Here is a 23,816-nt window from a genome sequence, read left to right on the forward strand (position 1 = left end):
CCAGCCTCTGATGTGGGAGTTGTCCTTGCCCATGAAGCCAACACACTTTAAGTTGAACTTGGCTGTTGGTTGGGGTCATCAACATTTCAGTATCTGAGAAAGACCATAGAGGAACTTCTGATTCCTGCTGACATGCTGAGGGGATGGATTTTGTCTTGGACGTGCACTTCTCTGTCTTCCCATTAATAGCAAGGAACACAGACCCAGGTTTGAATTTTGATGTGCCAGCTGGCTGTGAGATCATGATAATATGGATGGTTGACGCCTAATGAGTGTGCCAGGCACTGTTTTGAGCTTAACACGCATTAACTCATTTAATCCTCATAACCACATCACATGAAGTAGGTTCCTGTTATTCACATTTTGCCAATGAGAAGTCCGAGACACATTAAGTAACTTGCCTAATACAGCTAGCAAATGGCAGAGCTGGGATTTGAACTCAGTTAGGCTCCTGAGTCCAAGTAGGTAATACTTTGGGAAAGTGGATGATACTATCTTGTGAGATTGTTATGAGCTTTAAATGATAGTGTGTATAAAGTGTTTAGCACAATGTCTGGCACATAGTAATTGTTTACATAATGGTATTTAATATTATTACTAATATGCACGTATACATTATGAAATAGTCTATATAATTTTATTCCATTTTTGTAAAGAAAATTGCTACATGTATTTATGGATAGAAAAATATCTGAAAGGATGTACTCCAGAGTGCTGATTGAAGTTATTACTGGGGATGTGGTTATGTTCATTTTATTTTCTTCTTTGTTTTTCTGCATTTTTCAGATTTTCCACAGCAAACATGGGTTATTATTATTATTGAAATAGAAGTCTAAAATATGTTGTTGGGTTTTGTTTTTGTTTATTTTTTTAAAGCTGAATAGGAGCTCCCAGGCAAGCAGGAGCTCCCTAAGTGCTGGCAGAGTGAGGTGCCTCTGCAAAGCTATGGAACTCCACATTATGTTTAGTGACTTAGAATTTGTTTGGTCTTTTTCTCAGTTTGTCTTTGAATTTTGTATGGTGGTTTTGGACACACATCCAGATATTTTTCTCTGCTGTCTTTCTTTTTGGGTTTAGACAGGCTTTTACATTCCAAGAGAATAGAAATGTTACAGCAGAGACTTTTTTCCGTGTTGCTGGGGTAAATAATCAACACAGTGAAGATCAATGCCTCCCTGCCCCCCCTCAGCGTGGAGTCAGCCCCCTAGAGTTGCCCGTGCGAGAAGCAGCTCTGTGGATTACAGTCTGAAGATCTGCCCTTCGAGCCTTCAATCTGGAGCTCAGTCCTGAAAGAGCGTTGGTTTTCCTTGTCCACAGCGTCAGGACGCACAGGGCATTTGTTGTCACAGGGCATTCGTCGTGGCCGTTGATTGCACTTCAGTGTGAACTGTTCAGGAGATCTCTGCACAGACCTTCCGTGTGAAGTGCTGCTATGCTGATGGTTGGATGTAAAGTCAGATCATCCCCTGCGTACGTTTAAAATTTGGCAGAAATCTACGCCACTGTTGTTACAAGATGCAGAGACAGAAACTTAATTTTAATTTACATAGGCATCTTCTACTAATTTAAATGGTTTTTATCTTACATTCAAATCTTGAATCAATTTTGAATTTATTTTCTTTTATATTGTGACCTAGATTTCACATCTAGGTCGTAATTCATAATACTTTTATTTCTTTCCAAATTTTTAGCCAGTTGTCCTAATGTCATTGTTTAATAATTAATGATTTTCCCACTGATTTGATTTGAAGTGCCACATAAGTATTTTGTATCTATTTAGCCGTGTATTTTTTTTTTTTTTTTTTTTTTGCGGTACGCGGGCCTCTCACTGTTGCGGCCTCTCCCGTTGCGGAGCACAGGCTCCGGACGCGCAGGTTCAGCGGCCATGGCTCACGGGCCCAGCCGCTCCGCGGCATGTGGGATCTTCCTGGACTGGGGCACGAACCCGTGTCCCCTGCGTCGGCAGGCGGACTCTCAACCACTGCGCCACCAGGGAAGCCCGTTTAGCCCTGTATTTTGATCCTCTGGTAGTAGAGTGCTGGTTTAATTATTGTGGCTTTATAATATGCTTACTTATTTGGTAGGGCAAAGCCTCATGCCTCATTTACTTTTTCAGAATCCTCAAAGGTTAAACTTCAGATGAATTTTATAATTTCTTTGCCATGCTTTGAAGAACTTTTTAGAATTTTGGCTGGATTTTTTTGTTTCTATAATGCATACAGATTTCTTAAATGTATAACTATGCATTTTGTGTTTTATTTGTAATTGTGAACATGTTTCTAACTGTCTGTTGCTGGTATAAAGGAAACGTTTGCTCACTGGGAGGGTCTGAGAGCTGAAAATTGACCAGGTCTCACCCAGTTCTGTACCCCTAGTGTTGACTGCTGCACTGGCCTAAGTCAGGCTCTTAATAGATATTTGCCAAGTGAATGAACAAACATTTCTATGTATATGGTGTTCCTCCTTTTTCTTCTTTTGGATTACTTTAGATAGAGTCCCAGGAATGGAGTTTTTGGTTAAAGGAAATGAGCATTATTATAGCTTTTAAAATGTGCTGAGTCTTTTTAGATGGAGATTCTTTACCAAAGGGCTGGAGACCCAGGGAATAAGAGTGCTTGGGTCAGTTGGTGGTATAGTGAGAATGTAGTTAGGAGATGAGGCCTGACTCCCTGTGTGTGCTGCAAGATTGTGGCTCCAGCCCCCATCCCCAGTAATGCACTTGCCTGCAAGAGTGGGCCCTTAATAAATGTGTGTTGAGATGAATTAACTTTACTGTGGGACTTTTCTGAGCACCAAGGAAAGAGCTGGTGTTGGAGAGAGGGAAGTCCCTGGGACCCAAGAGGAGGGACAGGTGTCTGGGGCCCATTTCCCCAAGAGTGGACTTGTTTTGGGCTACTAGAGGTCTGGGTGCAAAGGCTTGTGGGAACAGCTGGAGTATCGCATGGTTCTTCTCAGCCAGCTTTCAGGGACTGAATTCCACCTCAAGCTGGATGAGGCATGGCCTGGTTTCCATTCTTTGAACTGGCACCTCACGTCATGGTGCCTAAATGCAGCAGATGTCTGTCATATCAGGACTGTGCCCACCCAGTCCTTGTCTGCCCCCAGCTCCCCAGGGCATTCATGCAGCTGTGTAGGGGACAACCAGAATGGCTTTCCAAGATGTTTGGCATGGTCTCTCATGTTGGGATTTGGTGCCATATTTGAACTATAATTTTAGCAGTTTTGAGGCAGCAGCAGTAGCTGAACATAGGAAAGAATGAGTCAGATATATGAATGCTTAACTGCATTCCAGTCACTGTGCTATGCATCTTGGGCCATATTGAGGCCAGCAGGTTTTGCCTTTGTCTTGAAAGAACACACCTGCTGTGGGAAGCTGTCCTGGGCTACATGGTGTTATGAGTTCCCCATTCCGAGGATGGAATAAGAGCATGCAGGTCAGGAAAACCTTATTTGGGTTTTGAAGAATGAGTAGGAGTTGGAGAGGATGGTGTCATGGGAGACTCAGGATATGGTTCCAGTGAGACTTCAGACAGTAGATGCTGACACTGACCTGTTGGATGCCTGCCTGGCATCGGCTCTTACTGTCTGCTGAGCTGTGAAGCTTTGCCTTGTCTTTGCTCCTTCCAGCATGATTGGAATGTCTGTCTGGCTTTCCAGAATGTGGGACTAAAGCATTTAAAATGGTGATTTGGGGTAGGGTGGGGCAGATATTGATTCTCTCCAGGTTATGCTGGTGGTGGTGATAAGCTTCAGCCCTGACTGGCTCATTTGTCACCAGCTGGGCTGCAGCTCAGTGGAGCGAGCTCCGGTGATAGACTCCTTGAGGTGCTGTCTGTGAAGCCAGGTCACTCGAGGGTCCTTGCCTTCCTTTGGGAGGGGGCAGTGAAGACACTGAAACTGTGAGCCATCAGCCAGACCAGCCAGACCCATTCTTTGGGGTCCCCAAATAATGTTGGCATCTCCATGGACATTAACAGAGCATGGGGTGGTTGGAGATATGGAGGTACCTAGTTAAAGAAGAAAGTTATTTGAGTCATAAAGTCCTTTGGGAGGTGAATAATGTTGGCTGCCCCACACTCTCAAGAACCCCATGCCCTTGGTCATCCCCAAGGCCATTTCCCACCTGCTGGGCCTCCCACCTAGCCAGATCTCCCACCAACCTTGGCTCTCAAAATGGAATTTGTTTGCCATCATGATCTAGACCAGCCCTGTTCAATAAAGACAGTGTGAATCAGTTATATACTTTAAAAAAAATTATTTATTTATTTTTGGCTGCGTTGGGTCTTCGTTGCTGCACGCGGACTTTCTCTAGTTGCGGTGAGCGGGGGCTACTCTTCATTGTGGTGCGTGGGCTTCGCATTGCGGTGGCTTCTGTTGTTGCAGAGCACAGGCTCTAGGGTGCACGGGCTTCAGTAGTTGTGGCACGCAGCCTCAGTAGTTGTGGCATGTGGGCTCAGTAGTTGTGGCTCGCGGGCTTAGTTGCTCCGCGGCATGTGGGATCTTCCCGGACCAGGGCTCAAACCTGTGTCCCCTGCACTAGCAGACGGATTCTTTTTTTTTTTTTTTTTTTTTTTTTTTTTTTTTTTTTTTTTTGCGGTACGCGGGCCTCTCACTGCTGTGGCCTCTCCCGTTGCGGAGCACAGGCTCTGGATGCGCAGGCTCAGCGGCCATGGCTCACGGGCCCAGCCGCTCCGCGGCATATGGGATCCTCCCAGACCGGGGCACGAACCCGTATCCCCTGCATCAGCAGGCGGACTCCCAACCACTGCGCCACCAGGGAGGCCCAGCAGACGGATTCTTAACCACTGCGCCACCAGGGAAGTCCTGCCAGTTATATACTTTTAAGTTTTCAGATACCCACATTAAACAGGTGAAATTAGTTTTAATAAATATATTTTATTTAACCCAATGTGTCTATAATATTTCATCATGTGGTAGTAGCCGTATTTCACGTGCTCACGAGCCATGTGTGGCTAGCGGCTACTGTGTTTGGATGGGGCAGATCTAGACTAACTTTACCTGACTAACCAGGACTGGGGCAATGAGGACACTAGTTTGTGATTCTACATCTAATTAGGACTGAACAAGACCAAATCTCAGTTCAGTCTCTGTTTAAAAGATATCAAATAGGAAACACAGAGGCTTTGTGGATCGATGCTGATTGTGCTGTTCTACTTTTTTTTTTTTTTTTTTTTTTGCGTTATGCGGGCCTCTCACTGTTGTGGCCTCTCCCGTTGGGGAGCACAGGCTCCAGACGCGCAGGCTCAGCGGCCATGGCTCACGGGCCCAGCCACTCCGCGGCATGTGGGATCCTCCCGGACCGGGGCACGAACCCGTGTCTCCTGCATCAGCAGGCGGACTCTCAACCACTGCGCCACCAGGGAAGCCCCCTGTGCTGTTCTACTTTTAATCCTGCCCTGTCTCATGGGTCTCAGCTCCCTGAGGGAAGGGCCTCTGGGGACTTTTCTGCCTCCTTGATCATAGCACATGCCCTGGAGCCATGTGCCCCCAACAGCCTTTCACAGCTGCTTGGGGATTGAATTCGAGATGCTTTTAGTGGTTGCTAGATTTTTTTTTTTTTTTTTAAAGGAAATGAACCCCAGTTAATCATTGTCTCGAGGTAGTTTTGCCTGCCTTATTGACCAGATTTCTGTAACATGAATAATATGTCAGACATTGAGAGCATGTGATCTAAAAGTTTTTTTGCCTGAGGAATTTAGTGAGAGATGATTAAGAAGTTACTAACTGTTCCTCAGTCAGAATTTAATACTCAGAGATTTAAAGGGAAAAGGTTTTCTTGTAACAAGCAGCTTTCTCATGGTGTTTGCATTTCAGGAAACAGCTAGAGAGGTTAGAGGTGGATCTGACACAGTATGGTCTTCTCCCTGGGATGGGGACGGGGGCCAGGCAGGGGAGCTGGTGGGAGGACCAGAACACACGCACACATGTGCACACACATGCACCCACTGTCAAAACACACACTTTCCCCTAAGCTGGGGGTCAGGAGACTAGGGGCTCAGTATGGATTCTGTGAAAGGAGGAAGGAGGAGGGATTCGGTGGGCTTTGGGTTCTGATTTGGCTGTCTCCCAGCCCCTTACTCTTCCAGCCACTCTCTCCCCTCCTCTGGGAATGCTGGGGTCTCTTGTTCTGCCTCGGAGCCAGACTGAGCCCCCAGTGTCCACCCTGCAACCAAACTGCCACTCAGACGCCAGCTGTGCTTTAGGGCTCCTGGGCCTGAGCGAATCTCCTCTTCTACCTGAATCCTGCTTCCCCCCACCCCCCCACTTTCCAAGAGCAATGACTTTGTCTCATCTCATCATTGCCCTGCCAAGAATCCAGGAAGGCACTCGAGTCCCTTTGGGCATGGTCCCTGCTTATCCCAGCTCCATCCCCCCTCCACCCCACTGCCAGCCTCCCCTTGCCTGTGCTCTCTTGCTTCTGGGCCTTTGCATATACTCTTGTCTCTGCCTGGAGCTTCTCTTTTGTCTTGTCCTTCTGGCCACCACCTGCTTCCCCTTTAAGACCAAGCTCCTACGTCATTTTATGATTACTTGTTCATTCATTTCTTCACTTATTTATTCAGCCAATATGTATCTGGCACTGAGCTGGATGTTAGAAAAATGGAGACATCTCAGAGTTTATGTTTATTGGAGAAGAGAGACATTAAGCCAATACTGTGAACGTTTTGAATCCACAGGTAGCAGTTTTCCTAAACTTTCAGTACCTGACCCTTGCCCCATCTCCTCTGCACCCTCCAGTCACACCAGCCCCACTTCACCCACTCTGACCTCTGTCATAGCACTTAACACACTCTTGAAACTACTGATTTATTTTTCCTATCTTTCTCACAAGCCCTGATTCCAGGTTCCTGATAGATAAATATTAATAGTAAATGTTGGTTGAATGTATGGATGAAAGCTGATAGCTGGAGGGCTTTTCTGTAAGATACCCAGAGATCATGTAGTGAATGGTTTTCCTTACCAGGGCTGTGCCTGCAAGTGTCACTAAAAAGACTCCAGGTTGTAGCAAGAGCACTTTGCTTGTGGACAGTAGAGGTTTGGTCTCTGGCTTGTCACTTGCTGTCGGGCCTACAAAGCAGTTTTCCAGATTGCCTCTGACCCTGGGGTAGAATTTATAGGTGCTGAAACCACTGTGTCTGATGTCTATACACCTTACTGGATGCCACTGGTTCCCATAATCATGCCATGGCATCCTTCTCCTTGGGACTCCTTTTTGGGGGCAGGCTGGAGGACTGTGACCCACACCTGCCATCTGGTTTGTTTGTTTATAGCTAGGTTCATTGTTTTGGGCTCCCTCTGTATCTTGGTTGATTTTTTTTTTTAATGTTTATAGTGAAATTCACTCTTTGTGGTATATAGTTCTTTGAGTTTGGACAGATGCGTAGAATCATGTATCTACCCCCACAGTCGTGGTGCAGAATAGGTTGATTACCCAAAAATCCGCTTGTGCTGCCCCTTTGTAGTCAGTCACTCCCTTCACCCAAGCCCTGGAAACCACAGATTTGTCTTCTGTCCCTGTAATTTTGCCTTTTTAAGAATGTCACATAAATGGTATTGTACAGTATGTAGCCTTTTGGGACTGGCTTCTTTCACATATGCATGTAATATTCATCCATGTTGTGTGAATCAGTCATTGGCTCCTTTTTATTGCTGAATAGTATTTCATGGTACGGATGTGCCACAGTTTATCTGTTCACCAGATGAAGGACATTTGGCTTGTTTTCACTTTTTGGCGATTATGAATAAAGCCTCTGAACACTTGCATGCAGGTTTTTGTGTGAATGTATATTTTTATTCCTCTTCATTAAATGCCTAGGAGTGGGGTTGCTGGGTCACTTGGTAAGTGTATGTTTATAAGGAACTGCCAAACCGGTTTCCAAAGAGCTGCACCATTTTACATTCCCACCAGCAATGAATGAAAGTTCCAGTTGCTCTGTATCCTTTCCAGCCTTTGGTATTATCAATTTTAAAAAATTTTAGCCATTGTAATAGATGTCCTCTCTAGTTTTTATTTTATTTTTTTATTTATTTTATTTTATTTATTTATTTTTTTGCGGTACGCGGGCCTCTCACTGTTGTGGCCTCTCCCGTTGCGGAGCACAGGCTTTGGACGCGCAGGCTCAGCGGCCATGGCTCACGGGCCCAGCCGCTCTGCGGCATGTGGGATCCTCCCGGACCAGGGCATGAGCCCGCGTCCCCTGCATCGGCAGGCGGACCCTCAACCACTGCGCCACCAGGGAAGCCTCCTCTCTAGTTTTTAATCTGCAGTTTTCTTTGCTCACTCTCCCAGTTGCTGACAGGATCTATATACCATTATTTGATTTGATTTGGCAGGGATGTTATCCATACCCATGTGAGATTTGACTTCTTAAGAGAATTTATAGGTGCTCAGAGTGAAAGGGCACTGGGGATATCAAGCCTTCCTAAAACCTTTTGAGGAAAATGTTATATTGTATCATTCTGTAATTTTAGAATTTAAAAAGATTTCTTATTATTAGGGTTAAATTCTTTATGTAAAAATTGCTATTTTCATGACCAATTGTAGTGAACAAAAGTTACTAATCTTGAAATTGAAATTTCTTTGACCTGTTCTTCTTACCTCTCCCTTTCATGTGGCAAGGTGTTCAGTCTGTCCTCACAAAACATAATTATTTTTTTAAGCTCTCTATGTTATTGGTGGCCATAACACTTTTTCCCCTTCCTTCTTTTTAGGCCCCTAATCGTCAACTCATGACTTACTGGTTACAAGAGCTTCAGCAGAAGAGATGGGAATATTGCAACAGTCTCGACATGGTAAAGTGGGACAGCAGGACCTCCCCGACTCCAGGGGATTTTTCTAAGGGTCTTGTGGCCAGAGATAACACAGGTAGGTCAGAAAGGGAGGGCACCTGTGTCAGTGCTTTGTGTATCACCGTTTGACGTAGCAAGTCAGCTTAGCAGAGGAATTGAGAATGAAAATAATGGTGATGATCCCTTATAAATGGGCTGCATCCTATAGTTATTGAGGGCTTCTGTTTCCATGTACAGAATTGTATTCAAGCCCAATGACAACCTCAGGAGTAAGGCAAGGCTGGTGCTAAGCATCCTAAAGAGATGGTACGGCTGAGAGCAGTGGGTAGTGAGTTGTGGTGCTGAAGTCCAGTCTGACTCCAGGGCCAGCCTGCTCTCTACCCTGTCTGAAGGTGAAGCACCCACACCCGCAGCCCTGTGCACAGATATGTGTGCACACTGGGAAGATGTTCTCAAAGCACTCAGTGTGATTCAGTGATGCTTCTTGGGAAGATTTTAACTATCAGACACTAATTCCATTTTATCCTGGATCTGTGGTATTTCCATAACTCATGCTAATCCCTGGCTGATTGCAGTGTGGAGATGATGTGGTTTTATATTTGAATATCAAAAATTAAAACCCTGTGATCTTCTCATGACTGTCTGGTGGTGCTGAGCCTTGTTAACGGAAAGAACAGGACTACGGTTATACACAGACCATCCCCCGACCCGGCGCCTGCAGGGACTACTGAGGTGGGGCTGTATTTGTGGTCCCTCTCTTCACACAGGGAGAAGAGCAGGCCCAGAAAAATCTGACCCCTGGGCCTTGAAGTAAGGCATGAAAAGGCCAGGCCATCACACCAGCATTTCTTAAGGACTGAAGGAGTGCATATTGGAATTTAGCCAGCATGGGCTAGTTCTCATGCCTGTTGGTCCAAGCTTTGTAACGCCTGCGGGACCTTTGCTCAGGAGAACACAGGCTACAGTCAAGCTCCCTGTAAATGAACGGTGGCATTGGCACGTGTGCAGCCAACTTGTTTTTGGAAACAAACGCCTTCTTGGACTTCTTAAATTATTTCTTCCCTCCAAATCCCTGTTTTCCTGCCAGCCTTGTTTTTACCAATCAGCAGGTTAACCCTCTGGTCAGTGAGAAATGACTATGTGTGCTTCATTCCTCTTCCTATGCCGTGCTGTGAGAGTTCTCAGGTTATTTTCATGGATGTCTTAACACGAATGACAGCAGGAGCTGAGAGGATGCCAGAACCCCCTCTATGTTTAGTTTGTACTTCTGCTCATTGATGACGGAGTTATTTAAAAAAACACTATTATAGTGCTTTTGATCAAAAGAAGCTCTATAACTCAGTATCAGTCACTTGGAACGGTTGGAAACCCTGCAGGGAAACCAGCAGTATTCATGGTGGTAGCTAGTGCCTTTGGCACAGATGATACTCACTTTGCCCCTGTTCCTTCTTTCTGAGGACACCAAGCACTTCTCTCTAAGGGAGACTCAGGCATTAGACCGAGAGGAGGACCAAAGGAATGAAGCCCTGTGGTCTCTTTATTACACGCATCCTTCCTTCTTTTAAGCCAAAGTGCTGAGGCTAGGGTGCCGGCAAAAGCACCTGCAGCCCGCATTTGGTTCTCTGCATTTGGTTTTGGGACTCTAGCATGGGAATTTGGAGTTGGCACCCTCTGGTGTTTACTCATTCATTCAGCAAGTAGATGCCCGTGATGGGCTTGGATCTCTCCCCTCACAGAGTTTCTAGTCAAGCAGAGTGAAGAAAAAGTGAGATCACATGAGAGGGAAGGTACAGGGTACCAAGAGCCATGAATGGGTTGAGCACAGCTTTGGGGTGGGTGGATTCTGTCTCTGAGATCTGAGGATGACCCGGAGTCAGGCTGGGTAAGAGGAGTGCAGCGCCCTCCAGGAGCTGGAAGGAGGGTGTGGCCAGAGGGGGCCCGGCAGTGATCTGAGCCTCGAGGCACACCCAGGGCCAGGGTGGGAAGGGCCTGGACCTCTGGGCTTGGGGTTTTGGACTCTCCTAAGAGCAGTGGAATGCCCTTGAAGATTTTATGTGCAGAACCGACTGTAATTTTGAACTTCTGCCCATTTTTATGTAGCTTCTAAGAATAATGAAACTGTGGACGACCAGGCAATTTGCAAGACTATAATTATTCAGGAAGTCAGAAAGTCTAAAGGGGGAAGACAAGAAGAAAAGGCTAGATTTTAGTCACCCTCCTTTTTTATCATCATTTTAGATAAAAATTGGTTAAAAGATAAAATGAGTTAAGGTATGTGGTGGTGCTCTGTCGTGTTTCTGAAGCCATGCCTGTAGTTATCTGCTCAGCTTATCCTAAATCGTGCGGACTCTAGCTAGGATTGAAGACAAATGTTTTTATTACTCTGATTTACATTAAAAAATAAAACTTTTCCTACTGGCCTCTCCTTGTTACCCAGTTTTTGGTAACATTTTCATTTGTTGTCTAATGGGTGTCACCCATCAGTACCCTCCTAGCCCCGAAATTCAACATGGGGAAAGATATAGGGAATTAACGTTTGACAGGCAGTTGTATCTTGGAAGGCAGCTCTGTCTGGTGGAAGGATCGCTGTGGGCCTGGGTTTGAGTCTTGGCTCTGTTATTTACTATTTGTCAGACTCTGAGTGAGTCATTTTCTCTCTAGTAAAGGGTAGCAAACTGCAGCCTGTGGAAATGAAGTTTTATCAGAATAAAGCGCCACTCATTTATTTGCATATTGTCTGTGGCTGCTTTTGCACACCAGTGGTAGAGATGAATAGTTGTCACAGAGACCATTTGGCTCACCAGTCTAAAATATCTACTACTATCTGGGCCTTTAAGAAGAAGTTTGCTGACCCTTGCTGTGATGTCTTGAGCATACCTCTCTTTTTGAGCCTCAGTTTCTTTATCCGTAAAATAGACATTGTTCATTCAGTCTTTCACTCCAGGCATTCTTGTATTCTAGGCATTGTGCCAGTGCCTGGGATGTAAAGACAAATAAGTCATGGGTCATGTTCTCAAGGAGTGTGTGGTCTAGTGAGGGACCCAGACAGGTAAAGAGGCCTGCACAATGCAGTCTGGTAAGCACAAGGCCAGAGGTGAGCACAGGAAGCTTACCTGCGTGTGGGTGTTGGAGGGTAGGGTGTTGATGGTGTCTGAGAAGGCTTCCTGGACTAGGAGAGGGCTGAACTGAGTCCTGAAGAGCTGGCCTTGTGAAGCAGGCAAAGGAAAGGCCTAGAGACCCTAGAGACCAGGGCCTGACTTGAAGGTAGAGAGTGTGGACAGGAGTGACAAAGAGAGAGTTGGATGGATGATCAGGGACCAGACCTGGAAGGGCTTATGCATTTGAGATGATTAACCATGGCCAAGTGGGAGAGAATGGATTCCTTGGCAAGACAAGAGGAAGAGAGACCAGTTAGAAGGCTGGTTGAGCCTAGAAATCATAGTGTCCTTGAGTAGGGTTGCAGCAGAGAAGATGGAAAAAAGTGGGCAGAGTTGGGAGATTGTATGGTGGGAGAACTGGTGGATTAAAAGGTGGGATTAGCTTTGAGGGAGAGGGAAGGCAGACGGTGCCGTCCAGGTCCCAGGCCCAGGCAGTTGGCTGGATGGGATTGGAAGGAATACTAACAACAACTTTGTCCCCCACCCGTCCCCATCCCGCCAGTATTTCTGTTTTGAGGATCAGATGGGAAACTGCATTGTTAAGTGTAAAGTGTCAAGTGTATTATATATACACATGTATGCATACATATATGATATTACCATTTTGAATCGGTTAGGATTATGTTCAGCCGCAATTAACAGGAAACCTGATAGGGACTTACAAATAGAGATTTATTTGTCTCATGATGGCAGTTCATAGCTGGCGAACCTCCTTCCCAGTGCCATTGAGGGACCCATTCTGTTCTCCAGCCTTAGAGTATTAGCTTCCCTCCTCATGCTAGCTGCCTTTGGGAGTGGCACCTATATCAAAAAGGAGAAAGCTTTCCCAGAAACCTTTGCTTTATGCCTTATTAACTAGAACTGTGTTGTGGAGACTCTGGAATGGAGTTTGAGGAGGCCAGTGTTTTAGCTGAGCATGTGGCCACCATCAAAACCAGGGTCTGTAAGGAAGAGCTAGAATGGGTATCAGATAGGCAGCTGGCAGTGTCACATAATTGCCTACATTAAATTTGTTTTCAAGACTTCATGTTTCTAGAGTAAGAATCTGTTCATCTGTGTGACTGAAATTTGCAGCTTTATATTAGTCAATCAAGTGTTAGAAAGTGAGATGAGTTTGTTTTATCTGATCTGTCTGCCTTCCATCTGCAGCCTGGCCTCTGAAAGTATGCCACGCCTCAGACACCACTCTGCTTGTCTTCCGTGTTTGGATAGATAAAGACTTAGTTTCAACACAAAGGAATAATTTGCAAAGATAAAATCAAGAGTCTGCAGACCTTCATAGCTGTTGGGAATGAGGCAGCCAGAACCCAAAGGAGGCTTGTAGCGAGCTAACAGCCTCATTACAAGCTGTGTGTCCAGCACATTCTGTTTACTTCATTTCCCATGTAAACTAATAGGCAAACAAGTCAGGGATAACAAGACTTTGTTTTTTTAAGACTTCCTGAGAGTTCAGGAGTACAAAAGCCCTCACCATCACAGGAGGAAAATGGTACAGTGAAGATGGTTTGAGGGATGACCACACCTTTCCTTCTCTGAAGCAGCCTCGAGAGTAACTGCCGCCCTCTCGGCTTGTGTGGGAGCAGGGGGAGGGGAAGGGAAGTGGCTGCTTGTTCCAGTCCTCCCCCAGTTTGAGCCGCGCTCTCTGTGCAAGTGCTGGAACTGGTGGGAGGGAAACCGTCGGGTGGGACGCAGACCCCACATTAGCAAAGCCACAGGAATTCCATGGAATCATTTCATGTCACAGTTCCCTAAAGTCATCAAAGAAGCTGTGCTTTTATGTTATCCTGTTTGTAAAATACTACAAAATGCCATGTGTTGTTTTAAAGTGTAAGTCACGGTGATTATAAGCCCTGTAGCTGAGGGGCAGCCTGATCCAGTGCAGAAAGCCGATGGAATGAAGGGCACACACCGTCTCCCCCTCTGGGAGCAAGATGCTGCCTCTGATGCCTTCTGGATGGAAGGTTCTGTGATTCCTAACGTCAGGCTGTGAAAGGGAGGGAGACGATGAGCAGGGTCAGATTCCAGCTGTGTCTCTGGGGGAGCCTGGGGGAGCCTCCTGAAGAAGGTCCGGAGGAGACGGTCCGTGGTGGGCTGCAATGTGGTGCCTGTGGAGGCAGGCTGGGCCTGGCTCTGGGTGCGATGTGGCGCAGTGAACGTGGGGGGGGGGGCGGGGGTGGTGGTGTGCTGGGGTGCTGAGCCGCTGCAGGAGTGCAGGGCGGTGGGAGAGGGGAACAGAGGGAAGCCCTGGAGTCAGGTGTGCCCCCCACCCCTAATGCAGGGGGTCTCAGAGGCGAGGTGGCAGGAGAGGGGCAGCCAGGAGGGATGATGGGCGTGGTTCCTTAGAGAACTACAGGGGCCTGCTGCCTCCTGCCGGATTTCCTCAGCCTCCAGAAGGCCCTCCCTGCCGCACCACAGCAGTCGTTTATTCATTCCTTCAACCATTTTACCAGCATTTATTGAATCCCTCCCCTGTGGCTGCTGTTGGCTATGCAGCTGTTAGCAAATCAGGCTGGGGTCCAGTTCTCACAAGATTTATGTCCTTGGTGAGGCATGGGAGAGAGCAGACAGATGCGTAATTAACCAGACACGTGGGCTGGCCCGCTGGGGACGCTCAGACCCGGTGGCTTGCTGCCTCTTCCTTTTGGGCTTAGATGCGCACTGTGCCCTTACTTGGAAGTTAACTGCACCGCTCCTGATCACGCCTTCACAATCTGGGTTAAACTCACTTTGTTAAAGGGAAAAAAAGCTTTTTCAGGTTAACCCTGCTCTGAGTGTCCTCCACCAGCTCCCACTGGGGACTTGCAGGCTCTCTTTTGCGGTATCTTTGACACCATGGCAATGGCCTTTTCCCAGTGCTTTTCCCTCCTTTCTTGGAGGATGCTGCATCTTGGGCACTCTGTTCTGCCCTCTGCGAGGTTGCTCGTGGTGGAGCTAGGAGCCGGAGAGGAGGGAAGACTCACGGAGGTGTCCAGATGTGAGCAGGAGCCTCCCTCTGTGGGTCCCACAGGGCCCCTGGTGTTAGAATGCGTTCAGTGGGAAGGACTCCTGGAGATCTGGGAATGGCCACGCCAGAATGATAGAGGTCGTGCTGGAATCAGAACCCAGGAAATCTGTAGTCTAAAAGTCGCTCAGAGGTGTCATTTAGGCATTGGGAAATGTTCAGAAATAACAGAGAAGGTCTGAACACCAAAACTCTTCAAGCACAGATTTTCTCTCCCCACTGCAGCTGCAAGATAAAGCACATGTTCGTGAATCCAATCCATCCTCTTAAGGATTTCAAGGAAATACTGCCCTGTCCTAGTTTGTGTCCTTCTTGAGGCGGTTCCCTGAATGCTAATGTTAGGACATGTATTGAGGGGAAGCCAGCAGCTCCGCTTTTAATTAAGGAAATCTCACGTGGTCTATTAACAACAAAAAACCAGACAAAACAATCTAGCTAAAACTGGGAAATGGCTTCTTTTTCACGTCAAATGATGACTTTTAGAAACGGTTTGTTTTGCCAACATCCTCCCTGGCCTCCGGTCCCTTTTCTGCACCCCACCCCCAGGGCCTGAGTTCCTCAGGAACCGTTTCCAGTGTGGGCCCAGGGCTGCTGCCAGGCCTGGGCGTCCTGGTAACAGGTGCTTGGCTATGCGAGAGCACTTGACAGTCTCACCCGCAGAGGGGCCGCTCCTCACCTTGCTGCCAGCCCACACAGGAAGAAGGGGCTGGACTCTGCTCGAAACAGAAACAGGTGCAGTGCACTGTGTTTATTTCCTGGTTTGGTTTAGAGTTGTAATGCTTTGCCTGTGAGGGGTCTGCGGAAGACTAGCCTCCGGGAAGCCTGGGTGTCGGCTTTACCTTTGTCTGAAATAGAGGCGGTGCACCCGTGTGCCCAATGACCGACACACACTCACAGATGTCGGGTGCCTGCCTCTACCCGGTACAGTCACTGCACCCGCCATGAGGCTGTTGTCACTGCAGGAGCAGGTGACTGACTTCTAGCCCCAACTCAGGGCTTCTGTGTCCTGACAAATAAAGTAGGTAGAGGAAACTGGACCCGGTTAGTGGTGTTTGAACTTGTTTTTTGTTTGTTTATTGGAACTCTTTTTTTCCAAATGAAATCTCAAGAGGAACTCCAAGATATAAAAGAGTGAAAAGAGGAGCCACCCTGGTTGAAGCTGAGAGTGGGACCCCTTCCTTCTCTCCCTCTGAAAATCCCCAAGGCATCTCCTGGACCCTAAGGCTCAGAGGAAAGTCTGGATACCAGGGACTCGATGCATTCGGTGGTGACTTGGAGCTTAACATTTTATTATTTTATATCTTTCTCCTAGATGTGTTCTCCTTTAGGACAAGAACTCTCTCATTTTTTGTTGTACCCTGAGCACCTAGTGCTTCATACACAGTGGTAACTTGAACCAAGAATCAGGAACCAGTGGTGGTTTGTAACTTCTGGCCTTCTTGACTTAATATTGTAATCCATTGCCAAGCCTATAGTTCTTCTGTCTCCCAACACACCCTCTTGCCTTTTCTACTTAGAACGCTACTATGAGCCAGGTGTTGACTCTCCTGGGCAGGCACCAGTTCCCCTCATGGATACACAGCAGTCATTTCGTGTCACAGCCAGCATACTTTTCCCAGTGTGTTCCCGGAGCCCTTGCCATGCTGACTGTGGTCAAGTTAGTGACCTGCCAACAAAGTGTGAGCACGTCATAAGGTGTTCGCGTCTGGAACATCAATTTTCAAGGGCCCCTGAGTCCAGGATTCCCTGTGCTCTGCCTTCTCTACAAGTGCTTGATGACCTTCACAGTGACCTGTTCTAAGTGAACTCAGGTTGTGTGCTCATCTGATTAGAAAGTAATTTTTTTCTTGGTTATCAGTGTTCAGCGTTCCTTTCTGATTCTGTTTCCACTGAAGGAGTGATGGTTGATATTGCCAATGTAGGGATGCTTTATTCAAGGGGAGTATAGATCAAATTGATTATTGTAAAACAATGTTAAATTCTGTTTACAAACATACATATTCTCAGAGAGATTATATCATTTGGAAGAATACAAAGTATTTATTGTTGGATACATTTTATCAAAACTTTAGAAAAGTAAGTTTTTATTATGGGTCTTATGGGAAATTTTAAGCTATGCAAAGAGAGAATAACATAATATTACCCACATGTTTATTAGGTAGTTTCAACAATTAGTCTTTCATGACCCATCTTGTTTCATTGATATATTTACCCACTTAATTTTGTTATTTGGAAGCAAATAACATGTTATTTGAGGCAAATATTATTTATTTGTTAAATAACAAAATGTTATCTTTTTTCTTTTTTTTTTTTTTTTTTTTTTTTTTTTTTTGTGGTACGCGGGCCTCTCACTGTTGTGGCCTCTCCCGTTGCGGAGCACAGGCTCCGGATGCGCAGGCTCAGCAGCCATGGCTCACGGGCCCAGCCGCTCCGCGGCATATGGGATCCTCCCAGACCGGGGCACGAACCCGTATCCCCTGCATCGGCAGGCGGACTCTCAACCACTGCGCCACCAGGGAGGCCCTATCTTTTTTCTTTTTTTGAATTTTATTTATTTTTTTATACAGCAGGTTCTTATTATCCATTTTATACATATTAATGTATATATGTCAATCCCAATCTAAAAATACAGAACGCTTCATGAATTTGCGTGTCATCCTTGTGCAGGGGCCATGCTAATCTTCTCTGTATCGTTCTAGTTTTAGTATATGTGCTGTTGAAGCGAGCACCAAAATGTTATCTTGAAGCAAATTCTGGGCATCATATCATTGCAACCTTAAATATTTCAAACATTTACATTTTATTTTAAGATGTTTTTGATGTGGACCATTTTTAAAGTCTTTATTGAATTTGTTGCAGTATTGCTTCTCTTTTTTTATGTTTTTTGGTTTTTTGGCCACGAGGCATGTGGGATATTAGCTCCCCGACCAGGGATCGAACCCACACACCCCCTGCATTGGAAGGCAAAGTCTTAACCACTGGACCCGCAGGGAAGTCCCTCAACCACTTACATTTTAAAGATACATTCTGAAATTTGACCATGCTTTAGCATCAATGCATTTGTCTATGAATTTACTGAACTGCTATCCTTTATATGCAAACTTATTTTTTCAGTGTCACTATTTGCGATCAGCAAGTATATATATATATTCTATTCCTCTCACTTTCTTACAGAAAAGGGCATTAATGTAATCTGGTCTGCACTTTGCTTTTTTCACCTAACAGTTTATCCTGGAAATTGTTCCTTATCAGTATAGGTGAGTGGACCATGATCACAGCTTTATACCAGGTTTACTGATCTACAAGACAGCAGAGAAGAGCCCTAGCTTCTTCTTTCCCTGGGCCGATGCTGTTAACTTTGTGGTTTGAAGCATGTACCACCTTCCTTTGAGGACCATGGGTCTACTTTAGATGAAAATGGTTGCCGAACACGCTAGCCACCTACAGATTGTGTTTTCATGTAGTACACATTAAAAGTATACTATAATATATACTATATAGATTTTTTTTTTTTTTTTTGCGGTACGTGGGCCTCTCACTGTTGTGGCCTCTCCCATTGTGGAGCACAGGCTCCGGACGCCCAGGCTCAGCGGCCATGGCTCACGGGCCCAGCCGCTCCGTGGCATGTGGGATCTTCCCGGACCGGGGCACGAACCTGTGTCCCCTGCATCGGCAGGCGGACTCTCAACCACTGTGCCACCAGCGAAGCCCTATATAGATTTTTATATAGTATATCAAGACAGTGAACTATGTAGGATATCAAATTCCCTGTGGAAACTTTGAATAACTGACACTTGTTTGCCTTTCTTTCAGATTTAATTAACCCGCACCCAAATGCTTCTGCAGAAAAAGCCAGAAATGTCCTAGCTGTGGAAACTGCCCCTGGAGAGCTGGTGGGAGAGCAAGCTGCAAATCAGCCCGCCCCAGGGCATCCAAATTCCATTAACTTCTCTTTGAAACAGTGGGGCACTGAGCTCAAGTGAGTCTTTGGAAAGCAGCATGTGAAACTGAAAATGGCTTATTTCTGATAATGTATGTTATAATTTTATATACGAAATTATAAAACCACCTGACATTTGTGAAGGCATTTATCACAAGGTACTTTTGCATATTTCGTTATTTTTTTAGCTTGTATGGAATGCCTATTATGTGCCTGTTGCTGTGAAACACTTTCACACTCATGGTTTAATTGCTTGACTCTGTGAGGTAGGTCATATGGTTGACATTTTACAGAGAGAGCAGTTGGCTCAGGAAGAGTCCTTGTCTAAGGTCACAAGTCTCCCAGGCTGCAGAGTTGAATGAGCATCACCACAATCAATTTGAGAACATTTTCATTACCCCAAAAAGAAACCCAAGTACCCGTTAGCAGTCCCTTCCCCTTTCCCCCAAACCTCTTCCTATCCGGCCCTTGGTAACCACTAATCTACTTTTTGTGTCAATGGATTTGCCTGTTTGGATATTTCATATAAATGACATCATACGGTATGTGGTCCTCTGTGTCTTGCTTCTTTCACCGAGCGTAATGTTTTTAAGGTTCATCCATGTTGTAGTACATATTAGTACTTCATTTCTTTTTTTGTTGTTATAAATTTATTTTCTTTATTTTTAGCTGCATTGGGTCTTCGTTGCTGCGCGCGGGCTTCCTCTAGTTGTGGCGAGTGGGGGCTACTCTTCGTTGCAGTGCGTGGGCTTTTCATTGTGTTGGCTTCTCTTGTTGCGGAGCATGGGCTCTAGGCACATGGGCTTCAGTAGTTGTGGATTGTGGGCTCTAGAGCGCAGGCTCAGTAGTTGTGGCGCATAGGCTTAGTTGCTCCATGGCATGTGGGATCTTCCCAGACCAGGGCTCCAACCCGTGTCCTCTGCATTGGCAGGTGGATTCTTAACCACTGCGCCACCAGGGAAGTCCCCATTTCTTTTTATTGAACAATAAGATTCCATTATGCGGGTATACCACATTTTGTTTATCCATTCTTCAGTTAAGGGAAATTTGGGTTCTTTCCACTTTTTGGCTACTATGATTACAGCTGCTATAAATATCTGTGTGCAGGTTTTATGTGGACATAATTTTTCAACTTCTTTGAGTAAATACCAAGGAACACGATTGCTGGATCATATGGTAAGAGTATGTTTAGTTTTGTAAGAAACTGGCAGTCTTCTGAAATGTACCACTTTGCCTTCATTTCTACCAGCGATGAATGAGAGTTCCTGTTGCTCCACATCCTTGCCAGCATTTCGTGTTGTCAGATTTTTGTCATATCATGACATATGATGTGATGCATTTTTCATGTGCTTATTTGCCACCTCTGTATCTTCTTTGGTGGAGTGTCTCTTAAGGTCTTTGGCCATTTTTTAATTGGGTTGTTTGTTTTCTTATTATTGAGTTTTAAGAGTTCTTTGTATATTTTGGGTAGCAGTCCTTTATCAGATGTGTTTTCTGTAAATACATTTTCATAGTCTGTGGCTGTCATTTAATTCTCTTATATTGCCTTTCACAGAGCAGAAGTTTTTAATTTTAATCAAGTCCAGCTTATCAATTATTTCTTTCAAGATTGTGTCTTTGGTATTGTATCTAATACCTTCACCATATGCAAGGTTGTGTAGGTTTTCTTCTGTGCTAACTTGTAGGAGTTCTATAATTTTGAGTTTTACATTTACGTCTATGATCCATTTTGAGTGAATTTTTGTGACGTGTGTAAGGTTTGTGTCTAGATTCTTTATTTTGCATGTCGATGTCTAGTTGTTCCAGCACTGTTTCTTGAAGAGGTTATCTTTGCTCCATTGTATTGTCTTTGCCTTTTTGTCAAAGATCAGTTGACTGTATTTATATGATTCTATTTCTTGATTCTCTGTTATGTTCCATTAAGGTATTTGTCTATTCTTTTGCCGATACCACACTGGCTTGATTACCATAGCTTTATAGTAAGCCTCAAAGTAGAGTAGTGTCAGTCTTCCAGCTTTGTTATTCTTCAGTATTGTGTTGGATATTCTGGGTCTTTCCCCTCTCCATGTAAACTTTAGAATCAGTTTGTCAATAACCACAAAATAACTTGCTAGGATTTTGATTGGGGTTGCATTGAATCTATAGATAAAATTGGGACGAACTGACAATGTTGAGTCTTTCTATTCATGAGTGTGGAACATCTCTCCATTTATTCTGTTCTTCTTTGATTTCATTCATCAGAGTTTTGTGGTTTTCCTCATACAGATCATATATATATATATATATATGTATACTTAGATTTATACTTAAGTACTTTGCTTTCTTGGGTGCTATTGTAAATGATATGGTGTTTTTAATTTCAAATTCCACTTGTTCATTGTTGGTATATAGGAAAACAGTTGAATTTTGTATATTAATCTTATATTGTGCAACCTTGCTGTAATCACTTATTATTTCCAAGAGTTTTTTGGTTAATTCTTTCAGATTTTCTACATAGATGGTTGTTTCATCTATGAACAATTTTATGTCTTCCTTCCCGATATTTTTAATTTCTTTTCTTTGCCTTATTGCATTAGCAAGGACTTCTAGTACGGAGTTGAAAAGGAGTGGTGAGAAGGTACATCGTTGCCTTGTACCTGATCTTAGTGGAAATGCTTCAGGTTTCTTACCATTTAAGTATGATGTTAGCTGTAGGCTTTTTGTAGATAGTCTTTATCAAGTTGAGAAAGTTCCCTCTATTCCTAGTTTACTGAGAGTTTTTATCATGAATGGGTGTTGGATTTTGTCAGATGCATTTTCTGCATTTGTTGATATGATTATGTGATTTTCCTTTTCTAGTCTGTGATGTGATGGATTACAATAATTGCTTCTATTTTTTATTTTTTTAATTTATTTATTATTTTTGGCTGTGTTGGGTCTTTGTTGCTGCACACAGGCTTTCTTTAGTTGAAGCAAGTGGGGGCTACTCTTCGTTGTGGTACATGGGCTTCTCATTGTGATGGCTTCTCTTGTTGCGGAGCACAGGCTCTAGAGCGCGGGGGCTTGAGTAGATGCGGCGCATAGGCTCAGTAGTTGTGGCTTGTGGGCTCTAGAGCGCAGGCTCAGTAGTTGTGGCACACAGGCTTAGTTGCTCCGCGGCATGTGGGAACTTCCTGGACCAGGGCTCAAACCCGTGTCCCCTGCATTGGCAGGCGGACTCTTAACCACTGCGCCACCAAGGAAGCCCCCAATAATTGATTTTAGAATGTTGAATGAGTCTTGCATACCTTGGATAAATCTCACTTCATTGTGAAGTATGGTTTTTTTATACATTTTTGAATTTGATTTGCTAATATTTTGTTGAGGATTTTTGTATCTGTGTTCATAAGACACATTGGTCTGTAGTTTCTTTTTTCGGTTTGCCATTAGGGGAATGCTGCTCTCATAGAATGAGTTAGCAAGTATTCTCTCTGTGTCTATCCCCTGAAAGAGATTGTAGATAATTAATATAACTTCCTGGGACTTCCCTGGTGGTCCAGTGGTTAAGACTCTGCACTCCCAGTGCAGGGGCCCGGGTTCGATCCCTGGTCAGGGAACGAGATCCTGCATGCCACAACTAAAGATCCCACATGCCGCAACTAAAGGTGCCGTATGTGGCAACAAAGATCTCATATGCTGCAACTAGGACCTGGTGCAGCCAAATAAATAAATAAATATTTAAAAGATTAGTATCATTTTTTTCTTTAATGTTTGGTAGAATTCATCAATGAACCCATTTGGGCCTGTACTTTCTGTTTTGGAAGGTTATTATTGATTCCATTTTAAAAATAGATATAGGCCTATTCAGATCTTTTATTTCTTCTTGTGTGAGTTTTGGCAGATTGTGTCTTTCAAGGGATCGGTCCATTTCATCTAAGTTATCAAATTTATGGGCATAGAGTTCGTTGTATTTCTTGCATATCCTTTTAATTTCCATGGAATCTGTAGTGATTTTCCCTCTTTAATCTCCGATATTAGTAATTAGTGTCATTTCTTTTTTCCTTAGTTAGTCTGGCTAGAGGCTTACCACACTGATTGATCTTTTCAAAGAACCAGCTTTGGTTTCATGTTTTTTTTTTAACATTTATTTAATTTATTTTTTGGCTGCATTGTGTCTTAGTTGCGGGACTAGTGATCTTTCGTGTGGTGCACGGGCTTCTCTCTAGTTGTGGCATGCAGGCTTCTCTCTAGTTGTGGCCTGCGGACTCCAGAGCATGTGGGCTCTGTAGTTGCGGCACGTGGGCTCTTTAGTTGTGGTGTGTGGGCTCAGTAGTTGTGGCACGCAGGCTTCTCTCTAGTTGTGGCCTGCGGGCTCCAGAGCATGTGGGCTTTGTAGTTGTGGCACATGGGCTCTTTAGTTGTGGCGTGTGGGCTCAGTAGTTGTGGCACATGGGCTCAGTAGTTGAGGTGCACGGGCTTAGTTGCCCCACGGCATGTGGGATCTTAGTTCCCTGACCAGGGATCGAACAGGCATCCCCTGCATTGCAAGACAGATTCTTAAGCACTGGACCACCAGATAAGTCTCTGGTTTCATTTTTTTCTGTATTGATTTCCTGTTTTCAATTTTATTGATTTCTGCTTTACTTCTTATTATTTATTTTCTTCTGCTTACTTTGGATTTAATTTGCTCTTCTTTTTCTAGTATCCTATGGTAGAAACTTGGATTATTAATTTTAGATCTTTTTTCTTTTCTATTATATGCATTCAATGCTATAAATTTCCCTCTAAGCTCTGCTTTTGCTGCATCCCACAGATTTTGATAATTTATGTTTTCATGTAGTTCAGAATATTTTAAAATTTCTCTTGAGATGTCTTCTTTGACTCCTGTTAGTTGGAAATGTGTTGTTTAATCTCCGCATACTTGAGGATTTTCCTATTACCTTCTGTT

At 44.6% G+C, this 23,816-nt stretch overlaps 1 protein-coding gene across 1 annotated transcript in view; it reads left to right on the forward strand.

Annotated features, from left to right (window-relative positions):
* TBC1D2B (TBC1 domain family member 2B) overlaps positions 1-23,816 on the forward strand; it is a gene marked incomplete at both ends in the record, with an annotated part of 83,450 nt that overhangs the window by 12,127 nt on the left and 47,507 nt on the right. The window contains 2 exons of the mRNA XM_079699327.1: positions 8,734-8,887; positions 18,784-18,949. Coding sequence (XP_079555453.1) covers positions 8,734-8,887; positions 18,784-18,949 — 320 coding nt within the window. The remainder of the gene's footprint in view (positions 1-8,733; positions 8,888-18,783; positions 18,950-23,816) is intronic.

Source organism: Hyperoodon ampullatus, assembly GCF_949752795.1.
Source record: "Hyperoodon ampullatus genome assembly, chromosome: 3".
Lineage (NCBI taxonomy): Eukaryota > Metazoa > Chordata > Mammalia > Artiodactyla > Ziphiidae > Hyperoodon > Hyperoodon ampullatus.